The sequence below is a fragment of the Sturnira hondurensis genome, unplaced genomic scaffold (genome assembly GCF_014824575.4).
Source record: "Sturnira hondurensis isolate 20B ecotype Veracruz unplaced genomic scaffold, ASM1482457v3 Scaffold0016663, whole genome shotgun sequence".
NCBI classification, from domain to species: Eukaryota; Metazoa; Chordata; class Mammalia; order Chiroptera; family Phyllostomidae; genus Sturnira; species Sturnira hondurensis.
The window spans coordinates 4495197-4522301 of NW_028089294.1; the positions used below are offsets into that span (position 1 = coordinate 4495197).

The 27105-nt window shown below is 36.4% G+C and overlaps 1 protein-coding gene across 2 annotated transcripts in view; it reads right to left on the minus strand.

Moving 5' to 3' along the window:
• Positions 1-27105, minus strand: part of LRPPRC (leucine rich pentatricopeptide repeat containing) — a 105876-nt gene that overhangs the window by 36253 nt on the left and 42518 nt on the right. For both annotated transcript variants that reach the window (XM_037066498.1, XM_037066499.1), the window contains 10 exons: positions 26321-26378; positions 25140-25246; positions 24854-24931; positions 24461-24505; positions 24005-24109; positions 22876-23006; positions 22052-22137; positions 20427-20634; positions 12117-12241; positions 11501-11607 (listed from right to left, as the gene is read on the minus strand). In XM_037066498.1, the coding sequence (XP_036922393.1) occupies positions 11501-11607; positions 12117-12241; positions 20427-20634; positions 22052-22137; positions 22876-23006; positions 24005-24109; positions 24461-24505; positions 24854-24931; positions 25140-25246; positions 26321-26378 (1050 nt within the window). The remainder of the gene's footprint in view (positions 1-11500; positions 11608-12116; positions 12242-20426; positions 20635-22051; positions 22138-22875; positions 23007-24004; positions 24110-24460; positions 24506-24853; positions 24932-25139; positions 25247-26320; positions 26379-27105) is intronic.

The following is a 27105-nucleotide window of genomic DNA, read 5'->3' on the forward strand; positions in this document are numbered from 1 at the left end:
TAAATGTATCAAATCTACACACTGTACACCTTAAACTCAGACAACATGTCTTATCTTGAAGGCAGAAATGGTCTAAGGGAACCAAGAGAAAACATGAAATCAGGACCCAATCTCAAATTCCCTGACTACTACCAACTAAACAAGCTCTAATTCACATGCTAAAGTTTGTTTGCCCTAGCAACTTCTCAGTTGTTTTGTGAGGTTTATATGAAGATGGACATGAAAATCATCTGAGAAGTGTAGAAGTGTTGCTAAGATTATTAGCAATACTGTTTGAATTTCAAGGGAAGAAGTGAGAATTAGTTAAGTTAAAGCAGGTTCTTACTCACTTTTGTGTTTATGTTCTGGGAAGTTAGCAGTGCCTGGCACACGACAGGCACTAAGTGGTTACTTAACTGCTAAAAGGGCTAAGAATAAAACTAAATAATATATTTCTTTATAGAAACTTTTTAAAATATATTTTATTGATTATGCTATTACAGTTGTCCCATTTGCCCCCTTTACTCTCTTCTGCCTTGCACACTCCTCCCACCCCAATTGCCCGCTTTAGTTCATGTGTGTGGATCATTCTTTGGCTTCCACTTTTCCTATACTATTTATTCTTAACCTCCCCGTCTATTTTGTACCTACCATCTATGCTACTTATTCTCTGTAACTTTTTCCCTCCGCTCTCCTCCTCCCACTCCCCTGTTGCTAACCCTCCATGTGATCTCCGTTTCTGTGGTTCTGTTCCTGCTCTAGTTGTTTCCTTAGTTTGCTTTTGTTTCTGTTTTAGGTACGGTTAATAACTGTAAGTTTGCTGTCATTTTACTGTTCATATTTTTTATCTTCTTTTTCTTAGATAAGTCCCTTTAACATTTCATATAATAAGGGCTGGGTGATGATGAACTCCTTTAACTTAGAACTTATCTGTGAAGCACTTTTTCTGCCCTTCCACTCGAAATGAAAGCTTTGCTGGATACAGCAATCTAGGATATAGGTCCTTGCCTTTCATGACTTGGAATACTTCTTTCCAGCCCCTTCTTGCCTATAAGGTCTCTTTTGAGAAATCAGCTGACAGTCTGATGGGAACTCCTTTGTAGTTAACTACATCCTTTTCTCTTGCTGCTTTTAAGATTCTCTCCTTATCTTTAATCTTGGCTAATGTAATCATGATGTGCCTTGGTGTGTTCCTCCTTCGGTCCAACTTCTTTGGGACTCTCTGAGCCAACTGGACTTCCTGGAAGTCTATTTCCGTTGCCAGATTAGGGAAGTTCTCCTTCATTATTTGCTCAAACAAGATTTCAATGTCTGCTCTTCCTCTTTTTCTGGCATCCCTGTGATTCAGATGTTGGAATGTTTAAAGATGTTCTAGAGGTCCCTAAGCCTCTCCTCATTTTGTTGAATTCTTGTTTCTTCATTCTGTTCTGGTTGAATGTTTCTTTCTTCCTTCTGCTCTAAGCTGTTGATTTGAGTCCTGGTCTTCCCATCACTGTTGGTTCCCTATATATTTTCCTTTATTTCACTTAGTGTAGCCTTCACTTTTTCCTCTATTTTGTGACTATATTCAACCATTTCTGTGAGCATCCTAATTACCAGTGCTTTGAACTGTGCATCTGATAGGTTGGCTATCTCTTCGTCACTTAGTTGTATTTTTTCTGGAGCTTTGATCTGTTCATTTGGGCCTTTTTTTGTCCTGGCATTCCTGTTACATAGTAAGGGGTGGAACCTTAGGAGTTCACCAGGGTGGGGCAACCCATGTCGCTGGGTTGTGATGCTGTGTGTGGGGGTGGGGTCAGAGGGAACAAGTGATGCTTGCTCCGCTCGCTGCTGCATTTCAGTCACTTCCCCCGCTACCCACAAGCAAACCGGGCCCTTCTGGTGCTGGTTCCCAGGTGGGTGGGTAGGCTTGTGTATGTCCTAGGACCCTGTGGGTCTCTCCAATGAACTCTCCTGTGAGGCTGGGAGTTTCTCCTGCTGCTGCCTCAACCCCCACAGATGTTTCCAGTCAGAGGTTTGAGGCTTCGTTTCCCCATGCAGGAGCCCTGGGTTGTGCAGTCTGTTTCGCTCCCCAGTTGTTCCTCCCAGTTTAGTCTCACATGAATGTGGGAGCACCTGCTCCTCCAGCTGCCACCTTGCTGTGAGTCCTCCCTACCAGGCTGCCCATCTCCATCCCTCCTACAGGTCTGGATGAGTGTTTCTTCTTTAACTCCTTGGTTGTCAGACGTCCATACAGTTCGACTTTCTGTTAGTTGTGGTTGTTTTTTGTTTTTAAATTTGTTGTTGTCCTTATTTTGGTTGTGTGAGGAGGCACAGTGTGTCTATCTATGCCTCCATCTTTGCTGGAAGTTCCTAGAAACTTCTAATATGATTATTCAACATTTCATACCATCATTTAGCTTTTTATACTTGTATGAATCATCTCTCTCTGGACTTAATGTCCAGTCTTAAAACACAAAATGAATTATCTAACACTGCTAATTTATTTAAATGACTGTAAGAGTTCCTTCCTGGGAGTTGACAGAAGTACCTAAAAAGATACTTGACTAAAAGAATGAAGGCTTTTTTAAAACAAAAAAAGTCCATCTGTTTTATCATAATTTCTAGCAAAAGGAATGTGGAACTAGAGCTGACAGCCTGCGTTTTAGTCCAAATCTCTGTCACTATGAACAATAAAAGAGCTATCACCTACAAAGACACAACAAAAAATTGTCTTTCAGCATCAGAGGCCTCAAAAATGGTAATGACATTTCATCCACTTCTAAGAAATGATCCTAAATAAATATCTGAAAACCAAATATGCCTATAGGTAGACCTGAATTAAGATGACTACTAGCAGTGAAAATTTTATCAAAGGAAAAATGGTCAAATAAACCTTAGTTCACTTTTACAGTGAAATGATGTGGCCATTAAAAATAATGTTTAGAAAACTTCTTAATTATAAGCAGGGAAATACAGAGACAGTAAGTAGGGTAAAGAAAAAATTAAGCTATATGATTCAATTTATTTCAATTATATGTAAAAGAAATATGCACTGAATAATGGACAGAAAACCCATAAACATAACTAGATGAATAATGGGATTAATAGTCAGTTGTTATACTTGGTGTATTTCGAACAATAACACGTGTAAGTTTTACCTGAGTCTCTATACATAGGGGGGAAATCTGATCATCGTCACTGGAGATACAGTTCACAAAATACATTTACCCTAAAGTTACTATGTAAGTTTGTAACAATAATGTGTGAACATTTCCTCGTGGCAGAACAAGGAAATTTCATTCTGGAACGAGCCAGAAGAACAGAGGAAGGAACTAGGGACAGTTGGCTTGCAGAGGACGTGACCACAGAAGGGACCGAACGAATGACTTCAACACAGCTTGAAAGAACGCACGTAGGAGGAGTGGAATAAAAGTGACAATCAAGTGTTTGATGATGTACCAAGCATTCTAGATGTCTGGGCCCTAAAAGACAGAATGCAGATAAAGGATGGAAGTGCTTCCCGCCTCCCGGTCTCTGCACAGGCAGTTCCCGCCACCTGAGATGCTTCTGCCTCCACTCCTGATGCGGCTGGTTTTCAACTCATCCTTCAGTTCTTACTCCAAACATCACTTCCTCAGAAAACTCTCGTCTGAAATAGTTGCTTCCAACAGCAGTTTTTCTTGCAGCAATTATTGTATTTTATAGATTCAGCTTTCTAACGTCTATCTCTAGGACTAGACTGTAAGATGTCATCAATTAGGATTTGTTAAAGAAGGGGAGAGAGAAAGGGAGGATGGGGGAGGGAGGGGAAACTGGTCAAATTGGGAACACAGATGTTATCAGCCACCTTTGTTAAAGGACTGTATTCAGGAAGTTTCAGAAAAGAATGTCAATGCCGACTTTAAGGGTTTATGATGGCAACCGCTTTATCAGATCTCAGCCAGAGCTTAGTTTATCTCAAGTCAGAGCTTAAGTGATCTCATGCCTCTGTTAATTCACCCTATCTTCTGGTAAGGTCACTACCCTTCAATTTAATAAATATCACTTGAAATAACTGACTAAAATGCTTTAAAAATTCCCACAACCACTATCCTAAATTCCGATCCTATTCATCTCCCTGCCTGTCTCAACCCCCCTTTAATCTATCACACATCCTTCTGCTAATATAAATTTCTTTTCAACACTGCTCCCACTGCTTTCTTTTAACACTGTTTTCTGACTGAACTCCAATCTGCATATTCAGATAATTAAGGGTCTCTGGGAACACTTTACCCTTACAAAATATTTCTCACAAATCCTATGGCACAGGATTAAAGAATTACTTAAAAAATTAGAAAGGAAGTAAAATTGTCTTTGCTTGCAGATATACTCTTTTTTTAAGGGATTTTACTTATTTATTTTTAGAGAAGGGGGAGGGAGGGAAAAAGAGAAGGAGAAAAAGAGACGTGAGAGAAACATCCATCAGTTACCTCTTGTACGCACCCCACCCAGGGACCAAACCCAAGCACATGTCCTGACTGGGAATCAAACTGGCGACCTTTCGCTTTGTGGGATAACGCCCAACCCACTGAGCCACACCAGTCGGGGCTGCAGATACAATCTTATACATAGAAAATCCTAATGACTGCACCAAAAAACTATAGAACTAATTAATGAATTCAGTAAAGTTGCAGGATACAAAATCAATACACAAAAATATCAGTTTCACTTCTATACACAAACAACAAAAGATTGAAAAAGAAATAAATGACACCATTCACAACAGTATCAACAACAATAAAATACTTAGGAATAATTAAACCAAGGATGTGAAAGATCTGTACACTGAAAATTGTAAGACTTTTATGATAAAAGAAACTGAAGACAAAAAAAAATGGAGATATCCCCCCTTCATGGATCAGAAAAATTAATATTATTAAAATGTCTAGCTCTGGCTGGTGTAGCTCAGTGGATTGAGCACGGGCCTGTGAACCAAAGGATCGAGGTTTGATTCCCAGTCAGGGCACATGCTTAGGTTGCAGGCCAGTTCCCAGCAGGGGACGGCAAGAGAAGCAACCATACATTGATATTTCTCTCCCTCTCTCCTTCCCTTCCCTCCTAAAGATAAATAAATAAAATTTAAATAAAATAAGATACAATAAAATGTTCATACTATCCAAACAAAGGCATGTATAGATTTAATGTAATCCCTAGGAAAACGCCAAATGGCATTTTTCAGAACTAGAAAAAAACAAACTGAAATTCATATGAAACCACAAAAGATCCTGAAGAGACAAAGCAGTCTTGGGGGGGGGGGGAAGCCAGCTCATTACCACCTCATACCTGTCAGAATGACTATTATCAATAGATCAAAAACCACGTGCTGGCAAGGATGTGGAAAGAGGGGAACCCTTCTGCACCGATGGTGGGAATGCAGAATGGTGCAGCCACTGTGGAAAGTATCATATGTCCTGATTTCAAACTATATTATTGTACAGAACTACAGTTATCAAAATAGTGTGGTGCTGCATAAAAAAAGACCCATACACCAACAGAATAGAATCAAGAAGCCAGAAATAAGTCCTTGCATATATGGCCAGTGAATATTTGACAAGAGAGCCAAGACAGTCTCTGTAATAAATGGCATTGGAAAAACTGGATAATCAAATGCTAAAGAATGAAATTGGACTATCTTAACTCCAATCACAAAAAATAATTCACAATGGATTTAAGACTTCACTGTAAGACCTGAAACCATAAAACTCCTAGAAGAAAACATAAGGAAAAGCTTCTTGATATTGGTCTTAGCAATGAGTTTTTGGATAAGACATTAAAAACACAAATAATAAAAACAGAAATAAACAAGTGGAACAACATCAAACTAAAATGCTTCTGCACAGCGAAAGAAACCATCAACAAAATGAAAAGGCAGCCTACAGAATGGTAGAAAAATCTGCAAGTCATCTATTTGATAAGGGGTTAATAATCCAAACTCTTTAAGGAATTCATACAACTCAAAAGCAAAAACCCAAACAATCCAGTTAAAAAAAATGAACAGAGGAGCTGAATAAACGTATTTCCAAAGAAAATATACAAATGACCAAGTCCATGAAAAGATGATCAACATCACTAGTCATCTGGGAAACGCAAATCAAAAATGCAATGAGCTATCATCTTGTATTTGTTAGATTGGCTGTCATCGAAAAGACAGGAGATGAGTGTTGGCAAGGATGCAGAGAAAAGGGGACCCTTGTGCATTGTTGGTGCAAATGTCAACTGGTTCAGCCATGACAGAAAACAGTACAGAGGTTCCTCAAAAGATTAAAAATAGAGCTACCCTATGACCCAGCAATTCCATTTGTGGACATATAGCCTAAGGAAATGAAATCAGGCTCTCCAAGAGATATCTGTACTCCATATGCACTGCAGTATTATTCACAACCGTCAAGACATGGGAACAACCCAAGTGTCTGTCTATGGATAAAGAAGATGTGGAACATATTACATACAAGAAAATATTATTCAGCCACAAGAAAGAAAGAAATGCTGCTACTTGCAACAACATAGACATACCCTCAGGACACTATGCTAAGTGAAATAAGTCAGACAAGAGAAAGACAGACGTATGATATCACTTATATGTGGAATCTTAAAACTTACAACTCCTACAAACAGAAAGCAGAATGCTGGTTGCCAGGGGCTCAGGGGTAGGGAAATGTTGGTCTAGGGAACAAACTTCCAGTTATAAGATGAACAGATTCTAGGGATCTAATATATGGAATGGCGATTATAGTTAACAGTCTTGTATTATTTACCTGAAAGTTTCTAAGAGAGATCTTAAATGCTCTCATCACAAAAAAGAATGGCAATTATGTGACGTGACAGAGGTGTGGACTAATGCTGTCATGGTAATCATTCTGCAATACACAAATACATCAAACCAACACCCTGTATACCTTAAACTCACACAACACTACATGCCAATTATCTGTAAATCTCAACACAGCTGGGGGGAGGGATAGTTAGTGATTTCCCCTTTTTACTTCTTTGCTCTAATACTTCAAAAATACATTTTCCAAATCCTCAAACTCCCCAATGTTAAGTACTACCACACCCATCAGTCTCCTCCTCATACCCTACTTCCTCCAGAAAGTCTTGCCTAATTTCCTATTTGGGAATAAGTTCTACTCTTAAACTTGCAGGACTATTTACACTTAACAGCAGTTAACACTTCTCAGTCTTATATAGCAGTTCTCTTCACCTTTTAATTTCACATTCAAAGTGCTTTATATTAGCTCCCTGAGGGTTGATCTTAGTCTGATTTACTTTTCTTTCTTACTCTTTTTGGAAGGAAATAACACTTTTTCTGACTATAAGAATATATGTGAAATGGGAGAACATATTTGCCGATACATCTGATAAGGGGTTAATATCCAAAATTTATAGAGTATTTACAAAACTCAATACACACACACACACACAAACCCCACCCGATTAAAAAATGGGCAAAGGACCTGCATAGACACTTCTCCAAAGAGGACATACAGGTGGCCAATAGACATATGAAAAGATACTCAATGTTACTAATCATCAGAGAAATGCAAATTAAAACCACAATGAGAAACCACCTCATACCTGTCAGAATGACTATTATCAATAGATCAAAAACCACGTGCTGGCAAGGATGTGGAAAGAGGGGCACCCTTCTGCACCGATGGTGGGAATGCAGAATGGTGCAGGCACTGTGGAAAGCAGTATGGAGAGACTTCTGACCCAGCAATTTCACTTCTGGGAATATATCCAAAGGAACCTGAAGCACTAATTTAAAAGAACATAAGCACTCCTATGTTCATTGCAACGTTATTTACAACTGCCGAGATATGGAAGCAGCCCAAGTGTCCAATAGATGAGTAGATAAAACTACTATAGGACATTTACACAATGCAACTCTATTCATAAAAAAGGAGAAAATGTTACCCTTTGCAACAGCATGGATGGACTTGGAGAACATTATGCCAAGTGAAATAAGCCAGTCAGAGAAAGACAAATACTGTACTATTTCACTCATATGTGGAATCTAATGAACAAACTGAACTAACAAGCAAAACAGAAACAGACTCATAGATGCACAGAACATGACAGCTAGTGTTGGGGGAGATTAGGGGGTGGAGGGATTGAACAAAACAGAAAAAAGACTTGTCCACGTGGACAACAGGGTGGTGACTGCTGGGGGAAGAGGGGCTAAATGGTAATGGAAATACAATAAAGATTATATATTAAAAATATATATATACACACAAGGTCTGTCCAGATAAAGTCTAGCCATTGTTAATAGAGCAAGAATGGGTTTGCATGAGATCGATGTAACCTGGCAGCCAAGGAGAATGAACCGGAATGTAGGTATGAACAATGACAACTTCACTGTACTAGTCAGTGGGGTGGCAGACACCACTGAATGAGCATGTGTACTGTGTGGATATCACATTCAAAATGACCAAGTAGAGCAACGAATCTACATTAGAATTTTGTGTGAAGCTTGAACACTCCTCCTCAGAAACTATCCAGATGACTCAGAAGGGTATAACTATGGGCAACTGGTGATTGGCAGCTTCATCACTACAAAGTGCCCACTCATGCATCATGTCTTGTGCAGAGTTGTTTTGGAGAAACTTAAATCACCCAGGTAACTCAGCCCCCTATATCCCAGATTTGGCTCCCTGTGACTTCTGGCTTTTCCCCAAATTAAAATCACCTTTGAAAGGGAAATGATTCTCAGACAGTTGATGAGATTCAGGAAAATATGAGAGGGCAGCTGATGGAGATTGGGAGAACTATGTGAGGTCCCAAGGTACCTAGTTTCTAGGGGACTGAGGTGTCCTTGTCCTATGAATGTTTCCTGTATCTTGTATGTTCTTCAATAAATGTCTTTGCTTTCCATATTATATGGCTGGATACCTTTTGGACAAACCTCATGTGCTCAGAAAAATCAGAAAATATACCAGCTATAATTCCACCCTCCTGCAATAATCCATGTATAGAAATAAAACATAAGACTAGGTTCACTTTATTTCATTTTTAATTTTTAAAGATTTTATTTATTTATTTTTAGAGGGGAAAGGAAGAGCAGAGGAAGAGAGACATTAATGTGTGGTTGCCTCTCGTGTACCTACTACTAGGGACCTGGCCTGCAACCCAGGCAAGTGCCCTGACTGGGAATGAAATCAGCAACCCTCTGGTTCGCAGGCCAGTGCTCAATCCACTCAGCCACACCAGCCAGGTGTGGACTATGTTCATTTTAATCACTGGTTTATTTCCCGCAGTGATTCAAAGCCAAGAAGCTTCATTGTACATTTTGCTTTGAAAATTCAACCCTAACGAATTGACTCACTGATAAGACTCTATTGCATTTTGGGGAATGACAAAAATGTTGCTCAGTATTTTATATTATTCCTCAATATGCTGATACAGTCCCAGCTTATTAATTTTCATTACTTTTTATATTTTCAATAATTCTTAGAAAACTACAAGAAAAGCTCCAGGTCTTAAATTTCCATAGTGAAAAAAAGCAAGTTCCCAGCTTTAATTCAACACCAACTAACCATCAAAAAAGCCACTGAAATGTGCTCAGTATATTCTCATGCTACACACCTTGCTGAACTGCTCCAGGGGACTGCAAGGGTCGTATACAGCCATTCTTTATCCTTCAAGCAATTTTATACATATCCACTACGGAAACTGTATAATCAGTAGACAGCCATTCCTAAATGATTACACTTAGTGACGATGTACACTTGCAAAGCTTCAGAGTAATTAAGAGGCAGTCTTCTCTTACCTATTCATGTGACAAACATATACCTTCTGCTAAGCATCATATTATGAATTGTGTGGCATAAAGAAGAAAATATAATCCCTACCTTTAAGGAGCAAAGAGAATTAATATTATTTATTACTGCCATAATCCAGGAAGCAGGAAAGCTGCTTTGCACACATTACGTGATTGAGTATTAAAAAAAGATACTATACACAGTAAGACAAAAGTGGGTTTACAGTTCTGAGTACATGAAACAGTTTATTCTTGTAATTATTAATTATTGTATTATTTTCCATATGAACTATAAACCTACTTTTGCCCCACCCTGTACTCCCTTGTATAGAAAAGAAAGTGTAAAATGGTTTAGTAACTTGTCTATTATCACACTAGCAAGTACGTGGCAAAAGAGCTCACTCTTACGCCTTTAGCCCTTCCTATACTAAGTCTTGCTCAGTCCGCACAGAGCCACATGACTGCCTACCATATAACCTTTCACCACCATTATCTGAATAGCTGAGCTTCATTTCTACTCTGATCGCTGCCCTGCTAGTACTTGCTAGTACTGACACCGTGCATAAAGAGCAACAGAACTCAACAGGCAGCTCCCCTCACAATTTCAGATAGACACACCGTGCACTTACGATGAAAAAATTTATATACCATTTCTACATAATACAAATAAACTATTTGAGCTACAGAAACACCTGTCCAAGAAAGCATTTCCCACTCTCCACTGGCAGGAGGATCAACTGAACTATAAGACAGACAAAAAGAAAAGACAGTTTTGAATTAATTTCACAGTCTTCCTTTTCCATACTAGACTTTTCTTTCAAAAACATCAATAGAAACTAGTAATTTTATAGGTTGTATTCCTACATTTTCAATTTCATGATAAGCAGTCATCAATATACAGTCAAGAGGGCCAAACACCCTGCCTGTGTGCTGTCCACCATGGGCACTTTTGGAAAAAGAAATGAAGTAATGGCAAAGCACGATCTGCGAGGAACATGATTACTGGTGTGTTTACAAATTTATTTAATCACATTAAATATTTTTCACCTTTTGGGAACGGTTTGTTTTTTAGGGGACACAGAATTGTTTAATAGTGAAACTATTAGGACAGACTTTATATAGGTGCCCTTTGACCTATTAATTTCAGTAAGCAAAATTTCAATCACACTTAGATAAAATGTACTAAATCCTAAATAGGCCAGGTTTGTCACCTAGTATTCCCATAAGCTGCTTACCACGGTTAAAAAAAAGAGAGAGCGAGAGAAGAAATTCTGAATTAAATGCCAAACAGTTGCAGACAGCACTTGTTTGGCTGATTAACTTGTAGACAAGCATTACAAATAAATCTGGGCATGAACTGCAACAAATTAAATTCCACTGCTTTTAAGAACAAAGAATTCCTTGGCAAAGAGGATTAGTAACTTTACACCCAGGAATGCCAGTTTAATTTAATTGTTCCACAGTCCAAGGTTTATGCAAATATCAGTTTGATATATAACAGCGAATTTTACAAAGTGAGGAAACAAATTCAATATACAACCAGGCTGCCTTTTTTGAACTGTAATTATATACAATAAAGAAGCTGGCCGAGTTTCCCCCAACCCCCACCCCATCACTGGGATTGAATTATATTAACATGAATCAGAACAAGTGTAATTAAAGGTTAAAATTTTAAAACATATTCTAATTAAGAGTCTAAAAGGCTGTACAATTAGAATACTGTGGTTAAAATCGCACCTCAATGATCTTTTTGGCCTCTTTGTAATTTCCTGTTTGTAGGAAGGCAAAGAAGAGATCATAGAGCATCGTCATTTCACCTTGTTCTTGGCTCACAAAGTCCATTGCTAGAGAGGAAAGAAGAAAATATATTAGAAGAAAAAAGACAGAGAAACGCCATCAGCTGAAGTCCAGGAAAAACACAAGAAAACATTACAACATATATTTAGAACATCTTAAAGATTATAGCTATGACAACCAATTTCCTGGCACAGTCTTTATTTAACAGCACGCGTTTATAACATTCAGTACCTACAACCAGCTTCAAAGAGAACTGGTGACTAAGAGGGTAAAAAGTCCTCATAAAGCCACATCACTAAGAAACACAAAATAGAGGGGCAACTTTCCAAAATGAGCAGATATTAAAATCAAGGACATTTACAATACTGAAAATCCACCTGATATATTTCTTTTTAATCTAGAAGTGTAACATTGTCTCTGGATGTGCTTTGCCTTAGTGTTCAATTTTCTTTTCACGGCAATGCATTAAGATTAAATAAGCGACGAGTGCAGGGGGAGGGGGGAGGGGCGGCAGCAACTCTGAGTAAGCGCACCAGGATGTTAAAAGGTGACTAACCTTTCTGAATCAGATCAGTCTCGCCTTTCTCTATCAATTTACACAGGACGTCATGAATCCTCGGTAATACTTTATACTTTTCATAGCATCCAATGGTGGCTTCAAGAGCAGCAGGTAAGTCATCCCTTGAAAACACAAAAATATTAACAATGAAAAATTATGTCTTAGTTTAGAGACAAGTACAATGAGCAGTTAAAAACGTACATGACCATGCTTTGAGGCAGAAAACCATGAAGACAAAATGAAAAAACAGTGAGCAAACAATCCTTATATACAAATAAGTGTTCGCCCCAGTTGGTGTGGCTCAGTGGATTGAGCACGGGCCTGTGAAGCGGGGGGGGGGGGTCGCTGGTTCGATTCCCAGTCAGAGCGCGTGCCTGGGTTGCAGGCCAGGTCCCCAGTGGGGGACACGTGAGGGACAACCACATATTGATGTTTCTCTCTCACTCTTCTTCCCTTCTCCTCTCTTTAAAAATAAATAAATAAATAAAATATTTAAAAAAAAAACAAATAAGTGTTCAGAGGACAGATAACATCAGCAGTTCCCTGCTTTCCCTGATTCACCTTTTATGATTTTACTTGCTAAATGGCACTAGGAAAAAAGTCAAAATAGATGAAGGTTCCATATTCTCCAAGATGACTCTAAGAATGTATTATTTCTAAACACAAGGACTACTACCAATCATTTTTCTAACTACTTGTGTGTTTATAATTCTCAGTAATTCCAAATTTGGGAAACTTTATCAAATGTCTGTCGACAGCTATCAAGGAATTTTCAAGCACTTCCACCTTTATCTTATTTTTCATACTGCCACCTCTCCAGATGAGGAGAAAATAACTAGAAATCATACACAGAGAAATGTATTGTTGCTAAAACTAGGATATTCTGTATGAATTCAGTGAATTCTAGAACTCTTAAAAGGCTTTTCATTAGAGGGTAAGCTTTTAAAAATTATTTCCAATTATAAAGTCAAGACTTCTCTGATGTGGTAATAAATTAAAATAAAAAATATTTTCATTAAGTCAGAGTTTCTTAAACAAGAATGGGGAAATACATTCTTGTGAATCCTCAAAAACTACTTTTTCCTTTAAAAGGAAATATGTAAGACCTTGGAAAAACTGTAGATTACCTGATCCACTTCTACCTGCCGCCATCCTTCACTTTTAAATAGACAAGGAAATGAAAGCACCTGGAGACTGACTACTGCCAGGTGAACAGAGGAAGAAAGGTGCGGCCATCAGGTCCCTGGACTTCCCACTTCCCTGAGTATGTCTAATTCTAGATTCGGCTCCATTAAAAGCACTGTTTGTTTGTTTAACCTAGTAAGTCGATGCAATTTGGAGTAAGAAAGCAAAGATGTTTAAGAAGAATGAGAAATGATTTTTTTTTTAAGAGGCATGGTTAGAGACATGGACCAAAGCACTAACAGCAGTGGCAACATTAGTGGAGAAAAGATTCTTTTCTTGGATGCAACAGTTCTCAAAAGAAATCCCATTTAAATTTTCTGTTGAAGCCCTAACATTTTGGTCCATTATACAAATGTTATGTTGCCCTAGACTGAATTACTATTTTATCTAGATTAAGATTTTGAGCCACACTAAAAAAGTAAAATGCCACGGAGAAGCGCTAATTTCACTGCAAGACTACTGTCACGGTGACAAGGGGCCCATCCTGATGGGACTCCACCTCATCCCCTGGCTGAGCCCTGTTTACAGTGCATCTTCCAGCACCCCACAGAGTCATTTGAATTTTTGTCATTTGGGGTGAAGACTAAATTACAGGTTAATTTCAAAACTGCAAGTAGATGTTGCAGGCTAGATTACTGTCATACAAGGGAAATGCTACGGTAGCTACACATATGATACAAAGCTTTATATAATCAGTATTTTCCCTTGCTTCAGACACAAGTTCAGTTATTGCCTTTCTACAATTCCATTTAATGGAAAACTACTAAAATATTTTTAAGAGAAAAGCTAACACACACTGATTTCTTAAAAGTGGTATGATTTGCTTTTTCAGATCAATTCCCAAACTGGAATAGTAATGTCTCAATTGCATTTCTCCTACTTTAGGTCAAAGCTATCAATAAATGAATGAATAATTGTTCTGTCAATCAAAGAGACATGTTAATAGTCTTTGGTCTCCAAATATATGCTTCTAAAGATTATACCCGCTCAGAACAACATAAAAGACAAGAATAGCAAAATGGAAATAATTCATATATTTGTTAGAAATTTAAGTACTGATGTTATTGCCCTCAGGCTGCCAACAAAAGGAATTAGAAATCTATAATGAAACATCTCAAATAAACTGTACTGATGATAGAAATGAACTAACAACTAGTCCATTTCTTTTCAATCCCTGTTATCTACATTCTGATTTGTGGTTGGATCCTGTCACTTTAAAAAGAGATAAAAGGGTTCACTCTTCCTATAATTTTATGTAATCATTAATCTTTCCTATTAAGGCTGGGAAACTTTGGTGATGGAAATAAACACTAAGAAGTATCTAAAATTCATAATGCAATGGAAATAGCTGTGTACTCGTGAGACGTGATTTTCAGTCGTACTGACAAGCACCACACGCAGCTCAGCTGCAGCAATACCATCCATTTCTAGAAGGCGATAAGAAGCAGATTCTCACACCAGCTGATCTGAAGGACCTTTGGGTTCCCTCCCAGGTGGAGTCTTCTCACGTGAGGTTCTCTGAATCTGGGCCTGTTAGGTTCATCAACTCAAATGTTTCATTTCACAACAGCAGAGAAAGTCATCTTGTGAAAATACTGCTTTTGTTAGGCAAGATAAAGGAACTAAGAGCAGAAAAATATCTAAAGGAAAATGTGCTCACTACTTTATCCCCCAAATGTGGACACAAGACTACCCATCAGTGCACTTGCAGTTTCTGTGACCCAGAATGATGGTCATTTCTTTTGTACACCTTCAAACACTAGCGCTGATTTAAAATCCTACCCTAAAACAACCAACAATCCTTTTAAGAAATCTTGCCGATAACATTAATTTTGGATTCAAAACTTTGATTCCATGCTTACTGCAGTACACACAGGGAAGGGCAAAAGTAGGTTTACAGTAGTGAGCACGCACAAGTTTATTCTTGTGTTACTATTAATTATTGTGTTACTTTGTTTTACACCTGTAAACCTACTTTTGCCTACCCCTGTATGAGTAATTCCTGTAGCTTTATATACAAATGGGTCAAAATTGTAAAAAGTTTGTGCCTAATAAAAATTTAGCCTCTGCTTTTACAAACTTCAAATACTAAAAGAAAATCAACTCTACAACACATTATTATTTCTAAAAAACCCCACTGTGATAGCTCAATGACTAGACCACCTCCAGAAACACAGTGAAATACATAACTTCTGTGAATAAAACTATGTGCTGATAAAAAGTAGACACTCACTTAAAAATATTTTGATTGATGCAAATTAACTTCACATAAGCTTTATTAAAATTCTGTAAGTTTATGAAACAAAGGCAGAACAGCAGAAAGATTCTATATTTCTAAATTTTAAGAACACATATATAAAATAGTCTGAATACAATACTTAATTAAAACACTTTTAAAAAAGTTTTATTTATTAACATGAATGGGCTCACCTGGCTCATATTAAAATTCATTTCAGAAATCTCTAATTCACTTTTCTAAGGAAATACGACCATTGATAAAACTACTACGAACTTAACTTTTCATTATTATGAGGAGGAACATCCAAAAAGGCAAACCTTAGGCTGTTGTTACCTCTTGTTTTGGTCTTTATTATGAAATTAAAATGTGCTATAATGTCTATGACAGAAAAACCAACACTGGACATACAGTCACATACAGCATTCAATGATTATAAAAATACCTACTTAAAGGTCCCAGGAAACAAAGCACTCCTGACCCCAACTCCCCACTACATGTAACTGTAAAAAAAAATCACACACGTTTCATGTGATCTTGGACTGTCAGACATGAACAACCACAACCATCCATTCAACTCTTCGTAGCTTCAGACCTGGTCTCCCTAACTATGGTAAGTAACTTTGCAATCCAGAGAGTACACTTAACTTTAACAACCAAAAAATGACAAATATTGACTTTTAATTGGAATAAAGTGCTTCTACATTATGCATAAAGTGTTAGAGAAGTGGCAATTTACTTAGAGAAGAGCGAGAGCTTATTGACTAAAAAGCTCTCAAAATCTAAAATCACTGGAGAAAAGAAGGGGCTTGCGGGGAGAAAAAAGTTTTTTAAAAAGGGAAAAACACCCCAACATTCTAAAAACAAACTACTCTAAGCAGACGTTCTGTTTGGAGAGAAATCAATTCAGGAGAAACCATCATCTTCACAAAAATTACTCTGTTAAAAGAACCAGCTCTTGAAAGAGCTAAATGTTTTTTTTTCCTGTTCATCATCTATAAATGAGGAATCTTCAAGGAGACTGGTGTTGCAATTACAACTAATCCTCCCCAAAAAATTAACTGTGTTGAAGGCTTTGTAATTTCCCTAGGTACAATTTAGCTGTCACTTACTTTAAAATTTACTCAAACATGCGTTCGGAACAGCACTAACTAACTTCACATGTCAAGTGCTTTCCAGCCAATTGAGTCTAAACTGGAAGTCGGTGTTAAACAACTGAATGATTAGACAAGATAGCTCATTTCCCTGCTCTTTTGTTCAGAATAAAATGCCACATTTACATTATCAGACTCAACAGGATTTTCTGACAGAGGGGAGAAAAAACCCTACTGAACACTGTCCGCACTAAGCACGTGAAGCCTGTCATTTACCAATCATCCTTCAAAAAGCAATAGCCATGAATGTAACTTAATTACGACCCAATGATCCTTGACGAAAAATCATCTTATCACTGTCCTGTCCCCCTAGGGCAAATGACACACTTTTGTCCTTTGGCACTGATGATGCTAAATTCTTAATTGCAATAATGGAGTAAAAGAGGCAAACCTCCTTAATTTCCTTTCAGCACATAAAGAGTTTTAGTCTAGAAGGCAAGCATTCCCATAAATAATAAAAGTATCCAGTACAAATGAAGATGCTAAAATTGAAGGGGCGTGTATATGACAGAATAACCAGCATTTAATAAAGTATATTTTCCATTTATGTAATATATTAAAGTGTTACAGTGAGTTTTAAAACTGACATTGTTATCTAACAGAAATTATGACCTTTATGAAAAATTCAAGATTAATTTAGCAAGAGTTCTGAAAGGATTATACATAAAGTCCACGATTCACTTACATGAAATGTATGTGGGCATATACAGATTATAGCACAAATCAGCACAGAAAAATCCTTATTGGAGAGCAAAAATTAAAGCTTCCTTGATCAGTTGTACTAAATAATCCAGTTAAACAGCCTGAGATAGTTTTTGTATGTAATGAAACCAAAGCAGATAAGCTATAAAACAAGTGAATCCGAAACTAAATCATAAAAATTCTTATGCCTTTAAACCTAATGACCCAGATTTTATTAATTTCATTTCCTTTAATGTTGTAGAAAGACTAATCAAAAGCTGTTCCAACCTATTTTAAAGCATTTCTTTCTTCCTTAATATGGAAGATTCAGGTCATTTCCCAGAATGAGGCATGATTTCAATTAAAAAATAAAATTTAAACAGCCACAAAAGAAAATGTTTAAAATAACACTTGAATGACATGTGCACACATGGTTTACAGAACAACCTAATGTAAACAGAACAAATGAAAATTCTGCTCAACTCGTACTTTTCTGCTCAGTGTATGATCATTTTGATAATAGAGAAGCAGATTGTACAAACTAACTTATTAGTTTGTAAACTAGCAAGTTAGTTTACAAACTTGTTTATCACTGGGCAAACCTGTTGTTATTTTGGTGAACAAAACAAAACAAAAACGAAATGTATTATTTTCCATATTCAAAAACTTTTTATACATAATCCAAGTAACAAACTGATAGTGTTAATTTCTCCTGTGTCTTTTCTAATGCTGGAAAAGTCAGTTCAAAATTAAAATCTACTGAATCTTAGCTATCATCTTTCTAAGGAACTCCAGCTCATGCATTTGCTCCAGAATTACAATATGTAAGTAGCAGCCTCTTTAGAGTCTCTGCTATGACATTCCAAAAAGGCGCTCACCTTTGAATGAAAAGATAGAAGATTTTGTACAATGTTCTGGAATGCTTTTCATAATTTTATCTCGTTTGAATAATTAAGACTCATTCCCCAGTTGAGTTCTTACCTGCTGAGGTCAATTACATTATATTATTGAAGATTAAGCACTTAATCAAATCAAATACATCTGGACTTTTTGGCAAACTAGTATAGTTTAATCCTAGAACTGCATTTGTCAAGGTTCTGAATTAATTAGCTACCTTCTATCAGCTGGGGAAAACACAATCGGAAAAAAGTTTGAAGTCAATTTTTTTCTTTCAACTTATCCCCAACTAAGAGTGCTATTACTCTTTTCTACAATTTATAAACGTGAAATTTACTTTGTCTCTTTATTATTCTCAAATGCTTAAAGCAGTCCACAAAACTTTTTATTATGACAGATGAATTTGAAAGATCTTGTCATGGAGACTTGCCTCTGCAAAGACAGAAGAAAAAAACACCCCCAAAACCCTAGGCAAATAAAAATAAAGGTAATAACAATTTCTCTATGCATGTGAAAGGAGTGAAGAAGTCATAAAAGGAAAGATGCAAATTTAGATTTCTCTGCTCCAAATAACAGGGACAGCCAGATTTTACTGAAACACACAAATCTCTGACTGGACTACAAAATCAAAAGCACAGAGCGAGCTCCAGGTGAGGCCTGAAGCCCATGGTGTTTCCGTGTTCCCTTGGATAAGCTCTCCTGGTTCGTGAGCCCCATCTGCAGACCTGTTTTGGAAGACTTTTGTGCCTCCTCATTCTTCAAAGTGTTTCTGTTTGTAAGATACTTTTCTACACGGCCTCATTTTCATGGTTAATTATTTTATTTTTGCCCAGTAGTGAAGGAGGGCCTAATTCTTCTGGGCACTGGGCCCATTCTTTCAAATCCCTATGCAAAGCTCCACATGCAATTTGCAGAGATGGGTCTTTTTTAAACAATCAAAAAATTCTAGTAGAAAGCATATTAATTATAGGATTTCTATATAAAGTTGGCTGTGAACATGAGAACTCGGTAACACAGTAATTGTTTGAATCACTATTTCTTTAAAAGGATTGTAATGCTGAGATTGTGAAGGTTAAGATGTGGCCAATCATCTAACTTGATAAACTGTTTTTTGATTGGATGGCAAAGGAATTATTTCATAAAATCTGTATGTGCACATATTTGTGTGTGTATATATTTACATACACATTTCCTAACATAGAGCAAGAGATTTTTTACTCTACGTTTTAAATTAAACTAAACCATTCACTATATTTGATTAATTATATTCCCTAATAAGGAAAAATGACCAGAAATTTGGGAAAATATTAAGAACCTCTAAGACATAGATTTTATTCCCCCCGCCCCCCTCCCCCCAGCACTGACAGGACTACATCCATACTAAAATCAGAAAATCCCAATCAGGAAATAAGCAGATTATACACTGCATTAAGCATGGAAAAGATGACAAAGAGTTAAGATCCAAGAAATTAAAAAACAAATAAACACAAAAGGAAAAGAAGACAATAAAGGGTACTTAATCATCTTACTAAAATGTTTCACTCATTAGGAGAGTAGGCTGATTCCATGATTTGCATTGCAAATAGTACATTAAATTGGACACCAACACAAGCATTTCAAATAGAACCATTTTAAATTGAGTAAATCCTGCCCTACAAACAGAATTCATCTTCTCATAAGGCACAGAGATGTGCTCCATAATATTTATCAAAACTAGAAAAACTACGTATCAATACACGCAATTAAAATAAAATCCGACGTGGAGAAAAGGAGCAGAGGAGACGCTGCTACAGTGTTGCCTGATTAACAGTCATGATGCACAATCGAAAGCCCCAGGGAATCCTTCTTTCTTATACTTATTAATAATTAACACTTATCAAGCTCAAAACTAGAAAAAATTAAATCTGATTTCATGTAATATCATCACATGCCCCACAAAATTTCAGCAGAGATCACACCATGGAGAAGTAATCCATAGGACCCAGAGCTGCTGGTGATTTTAAAGGTCCCTTAGTCCCTGTAATTCCTCTTGTTCTTGGCATATAACCTTCAAGGCCGCCACAGCACCACAGAATATTTACAAAGTATAATCCCCAAATGATACACTCATTCTTTTAATGCTAACATTTAAAATTCAAAATTCAATTAACTTACTTTTCCAGATACAGAGTAACCAATGGGGAACTTATGGTGGTGGATGGTTTCGTTAACCCTAGAGTCATGATGGCTTCATGTAACTGTTTTACTGTTTCAGTTTCACCTCTCAAAGCTGCTCCATTTAGGATGTGAAAAAAGGACAAGACTGTTGCATCTTTGATAAGAACATCCTTCTCTTTCATCTCCTTTAGAATGTTAATAGCATCTACAATGAAAGAACACAAAAGACCCTTAGGTAATTTCATGTAGGGAAAACAAACTGCTATTAAAACAGCATTTCAAGCCCAGCAGGAATGTAAATTCTAGTGTATAATGCCGATTTCAAGTTAATTACTACTTGCATTTCTAAACGAGACTACAATTATAAATCCACAATAGCATGGTTTTATCATTTCCCTGCAACTTTGACTACAAATTACAGATAGGGACTGTGTGCCCACTCTGCACCACATAACCCTGTACAGTCTGCCCTATAGCTGTAAGATCCTCCTAAATGGATGCTTTTATCGTTCAGAGCTAACATCTGCTAAATCACACCATTGTTTCTTCAGCAGATGGCTTGTCAGGAAGCCAGATAATAAAGATGTGTTTACACTGTATATACAGCCAGACTAATGGTCTGATACCGATAGGGCCTGTTTGCTATGTCGATACTAATTAGCCAAGCAGAGCCAATGAAAGCTTTCCAAAAGACTGCATGTTAATACATTAGATTCATTAAGCTTCATTAGGAAGGCAGAAACAAACATTTTAGGATATGGAATAAGTGCATTTTTATAATGTTGTTCTTAATTATTGCACAGGCAAAATGTTTTGACCACTTTACAAAATGTGATTTTAAAAAAGCAGGCTAATCCTTATAAAGAGTTTTCTGTGTTAGAAAGGCTTCCTAGGGGGGGAAAAAATCAATTTTCAAATCAAATATTCTATCCATACAGTTTTCACTATAAAAAAATGTTTTTAAATCTTCTCTGGAAATGAAAGGAAGAGGGGAAGACGAAAAAGGAAGTTTCAAAACAAAACCCAATGAGAAAGTTAAGAAACAAATAGTAAGAACGTACACCAAATGTAATTAATTACATTAGGTTTAGCATTATCTAGCAATGAGAAAATTAGAGCATGGATATCAAGTATATAATCATCTAGGCTTTCCCTACAAACTTCTAAAAAAACACTTGTTAAAGTATATTTTGTTAATGTTATCAAAAGGTAAGGCAAAGACTACTGCAAAATTCACATTCTTTAATAAAAGTTATGTTCAGAGGCTTTATGTTCAGCCTTCAGATGTTCTTAGGCAAAAACAAAGCCATTAGTGCAGGCACATAAGCAAATCGTGCCATAAGTCATGATCTTCAAACTCAATCCAAACAGCAATGCTAATAAAAACTAGCTGCAGAAATGCAAAAAGCACTGAGCTGTGCAAATGTAAATGACAAGCTTGCCAATCCATTAAAACTAATGGCCTACACTGTCCATGCAGCTCTGGTTGGATTCACATGCAAATTTGTATGCAAAGTGTCCAAGCACTTTGCAGGACATGATATACCATTAATATCAATTCACATATTATTCCAGTGGCAAGATACTTGCATCCCATATTTCCTTTATATGCCCAGGCTTACCTTGGAGTTTGCCACGTTTTCCCAGCACTCTTACAAGGCCTACATACTTGCTGGTGTCAAGGACAGCAGATGGATCTAAACGGTCACTAAAAATGAAAGCCACATTTATATTATGTTGAAAGTCCATTAACTACAAAAATAACTGCATTATCCATGTTATCACTTTCAGAAACTCATCAGATGGTCTGAATTGTTATTAAATATTCGCCTCTACATTTCAGTGAAGATTTATTTCTGGCATATAACCAAATAACAAATTCAAATATAATAACATGTGAATAACAAGTTCACGTTACTATATTTGAAGTGACAAAAGAAATAAAACTACCATTATGTATAAATTGCATCACTCCATCTTCAAATGACAGGAATGTAGGAATTCTTTTGCTTTGTGGCACCCTTCACGTGATTCTAACTTTGTAATAAACACTGAAATACCCAAAGACACATACTCTTATTTGATAAATCTATCAAAAGTGAGAAACCAAAGATACCTAAAAAACTGAACAGAAAATTGTTTACACTACAGTACAGAGAGGGGGCTATTTAACAAGCTCATCACCACGGTTGTGATATGTAGTTGTAAAAGTGGAGGAAAAAATCTTGGTTTTAAAGGAATAGAATGTCTTATAGTTAAACAAAGACTCTTTGCTGAAAACAAGCCATAATTAATCAGTCTCATATTATGCAAAAAACACTGATGAAAAAAGCCATTTAAAAAATTACATTATGAAAGTAAGCCATGTTCCATCCACACAACCCATCCAGGACCATGCACTGGCACTGACGCGGACGGTGTGTTTCCGCGCCAGGATACTACTCACAACTCCTGTTTCAGGTTCAGTGCATCGTCCGCATTATCGTGTCGACAGCACAGACTGATCAAAGCTGCATAGCCACCAACGGCCATGTCGGATTCATATTTTGCTTTCACTTCAAGAGCTTTCTGCATGTTCTAAAATAAAGGAGAGAAGTAAAAAAAAAGAAATCAATATAAAAGAAAATGTAAAATTTCTAGTTTTATGTTCTGACTGTAGAAAAAGTTGAGTACTTTTAAAATAAATGGATTCATGTTATTTACTTCACCTCGCTGCTGATATTTTCATTCACATTTTCAAAAGCAGACAAGCTATACATGAGGGGTTTTAAAATTTCTTATCTATGATGCAAAACAGGCCATTATGCCAAATTTGATGTTTTGGCTTTAGTAGTGCACTATAAAAAAGACTTCCAGATTAAATATGTGCCAAGTTATCTCCTACTCAGTACAATTTCCTTACACAGAATACGTATCATTGCAGAGTTCCTCACAGTCTAGTTTACTGTCCTGGTAATGTAAAGAAATAGTCTGGAATTTAACAGTACCATGCTATAATCTTAAACTCAGTTATATTTGTTCCCGAAAATCACAGGCATACGACCAAATTATATTGAACTACAAACTGAAAAAGTCTAGTGATACGCCACAAATTGCAGACACATATAAAATAAACACAAAGTACAGCTGCTTGCCTGCAGAAAAAGGCAAGAGACCCTTTATCTCAGAAAGAGCTTTTTTCCAGGAGGAAAATGGAATTTCAATCCCTGCATTAACAACCTACTAATATTTGACTTGCAAATGACTACTGCATGTATCAGTTGCTTGACAATCTAGATATAAGAGACCCGAGCCATGGCTTGAAAGGACATTTGGCATGTATGATAAACCTATCACGGCTGTTTCTATCATTCACTTTGCAGATTATTGTAAACAAACTACAGCAACCCGAAAACATGCCATTCAAGGTGTAGCTGAAATTAGTTAACCTTTCATTTAATTGCATTCTTCACAGGCATGATGTATAATAATCAATTATAAAAATCACAAATATTGTATTTGGCTTGGCTTACTTTTATCTATAAAGATTTTTTTTTACCGTAAAAGCATATTTGAAATATTGAAACAAATGTTACCTCTTCTGAACAAAGCATTAGTATGAGTTGCTTTAGGACATCTCCTATAGGTTGATTCTCAGCTTTTAGTTTTTCAAGTGTAAGCTCCAAATCAGATGATGAAAGCTGCAGAGTCCACAGAAATGGAAAGAAAGAGGAAAGAAATTTACTTCAAAAAGAAAATGTATCCCTTGCCACCCTTCCCTTTAAACTGACCTTTCCTAAATGTCATAAATGCTATCAGGACATTAATCTGGGGATCTGTGAATGGATTCTAGGGGATTATGAGGCCCCTGAGATTATATGCGATTTTCTTAGATATGTTGATTTTTCTGAGTTGGGGAATAGTTTTTACAAACTTCTTAGAGGTATACTGATGGCAAAATGACAGGCACCACTGACTTTATAAAGACAGTCTAGAATTTTCACTAAATGTCATTACTATAGTATGTAGAATCTACTCAAGATCTTACTTACTTTTCGAGAGTCTGTCTTCTCTCTTTCAACCAACATATTAACATCCTAAAATTGGGATTTAAATTAGAATTAGAAAACACATGGAAAAATACATTAGCAAATGTTAAAAGCAAATTTTGAAAGTCTTGCCTCATTTTACTGCTATTTTTCCATCTTTCCAAAATTTTCCAGAATTCTGTTCATACTTTATTAACCACAGAAACAAATGTTTTAAATGTATTCTTCAATATATGAACAGTATTTACCAACAATCAATAAAAAAAAACTTGTTTTAATTGTTGTTATTTACATAAACTTTTTTTGGACTAAGCACCGTATTTAAATAAAATTTTAACATGGTTTTAAATATTAATTAAGCATTATTTTAAAAGTCAACCGCTAATTCTCACACACCTTAATCAATTCGGGGACGTGGTAGCTATCCAGCAGATTGCGAATGCCTTTGTAGATGTTTTCAGGGATTTTTACGTTCTGTGCCAAGGAAAGGGGGGAAAAAAACCCAGTTTTAGACAAGCAAACTGAAATTTGTCTAACAGAAATTATCTCAGACATAATTTAAGTCTCCAACTCGTGTATGTCATTGAGAAGTGGTCTGGTTGTACTTAAAAGCAGCAATTTCAAATCTAATAGATACATGTCAGGCAGGACAGGCATTATATAGCAAAAAATGAAATGGTACCATCTCCTTCAGCTGATGGAAGTATTGTCTCAAACGCTCCTCCTTGGCCTGTACCTCTGAGTCACTCATGCTGTCAATCAAGTTATAAAGAAAATAGCCAACAGCTTCTGTGGAAAAAAACAAGAGAAAGCATTCCACTAAAATTACTGAGACTGTCATGTTATCAAGATTAATTTATAAGAAATCATTTTGGTGTGAGATGTCACCCTGATGAGACGCTCTGAAATGGCAACAATGATCACTGAGGCATAGAGATCATGTGGTTTGGGAGCACACATCTAACTGGTGAGTGAAGGGAATATTAATTATTTTCAGACCAAGTGACAGCTTTTCAGTACTGAATCTTACTTCAATTTATTTTTTTATGCCACTCTGTGACAGAACTGGTCCTGCCCAAAGGCCTTACCCCTTTCCTGTCCAGATCACAGTACTGAGAATAAATAAATGCCTGTGCACATTTCTGCCCTAACTTTTTATGGGCAACATTTAGGGAAACATATAAAATTAGAAAGGATGGTTAAATGTTCTGTGTAGAAAGTTAAATAATTTTAATAAGCAGATACAGTAATGCTGCGGAGAGCTGCCTATTAGCCAATGAAAAACCAAGATTAACAAAGATGTTTTATAACAGCAGTAATTTTTCTATGCATTCAAGCATAAAATGTATAGGACCATGTGTTAATACCTAGTATAGAAAATTTGAACTTTCAAGAAAGGCACCTTCTTATAGAAAACCATATATTTGAGTCCTCATTATATAAAAAATGAAAATGATTAAATGTCAAAGAATGTAATAGTTTATATTTAAGTGGAATAAATTTACAAAACCTCTTTACCACTTTTACATCTTTAAAATTAACACCTGCAAAACATTAAAATCACATAAACAGTAAGGATTACTGATTTTTAAGGCTATGTTCATAGCTGCTATAAGAAGCATTTTCTCAATTCCTAAAAAGAAAAAGCCTTCCAAAACTGTCCTTTAAGAAAATAATTATGATAAAAACCAAACACCTCATAGATCTCAAAATGTTGTGTTATCAACATAAAGACTGATAACCAAATGTTTTCAAATTTCACTTTCGAAAAGAGACTATTCACTGCTCTAATCTTTCCAGCCCATCATTACACAGAAGAATGAATTTGTGGGTAAGTTACAGTCATCGAAATGGAAACGCTACCCGTTGGTCCCGGGGGCTCCTGGCAGTAACGTCCGTCCTTGTACAACAGTTCCGTTATCTGGAAAGGCAGAAAATTCGTGCGTTGCAGCGAGAGAGGCAAACAAGAACAAACACAATCTGAAATTGGATTCTTGAAATCATAAAGCTTCTCCCCACTAAGGTATTATTCTATATCACAGTAATTCACCACCACCCCCACCTGCCCAAGGAGAGTGTTTTGTTTTTAAATAGGTTGGTCTTTTAAAAACAAAACCAAAGCAAACCCACATTGAAGGAAAACTGCAATGTTTTATAAAATGTCACCAAGAAAACCTCTAAACTGACTGGCTTACATATTGTTTTAAATGAATTGTTATAAATAGGAAAGAGCTTATAGGAATGATCAATTAATGTCATTTTACATAGTTTTTGGTCTTGTGGAAACTGAACCAGTTGCCTCCTTTTAAATGAAGTATTACAGAAATAATACAGTAAAATATCCTGGACTACATATTTATTTTTTAGGTTTTCAACAACCTTTTCCTGGTCGTTTTAATGGCATTAAAACAAAAGGGGCCAAAAGTTCTGTGTTTGTTCTCCTTCTTATCAACTGAATGCAGACACTGAAAGACGAACACAACACTTACTCAACATTAATTCTGCTGGCAAAGTGTTAATTTTAAAAAATCCAAATATGTATTTTATGATAAAAATGATTACAAACTCTACAGCACTGACTTGTAACTTTTGAACACAACATTTCACTATATACCCTTGGGCTAAAGAAAATAAGAACAAAAACAAAG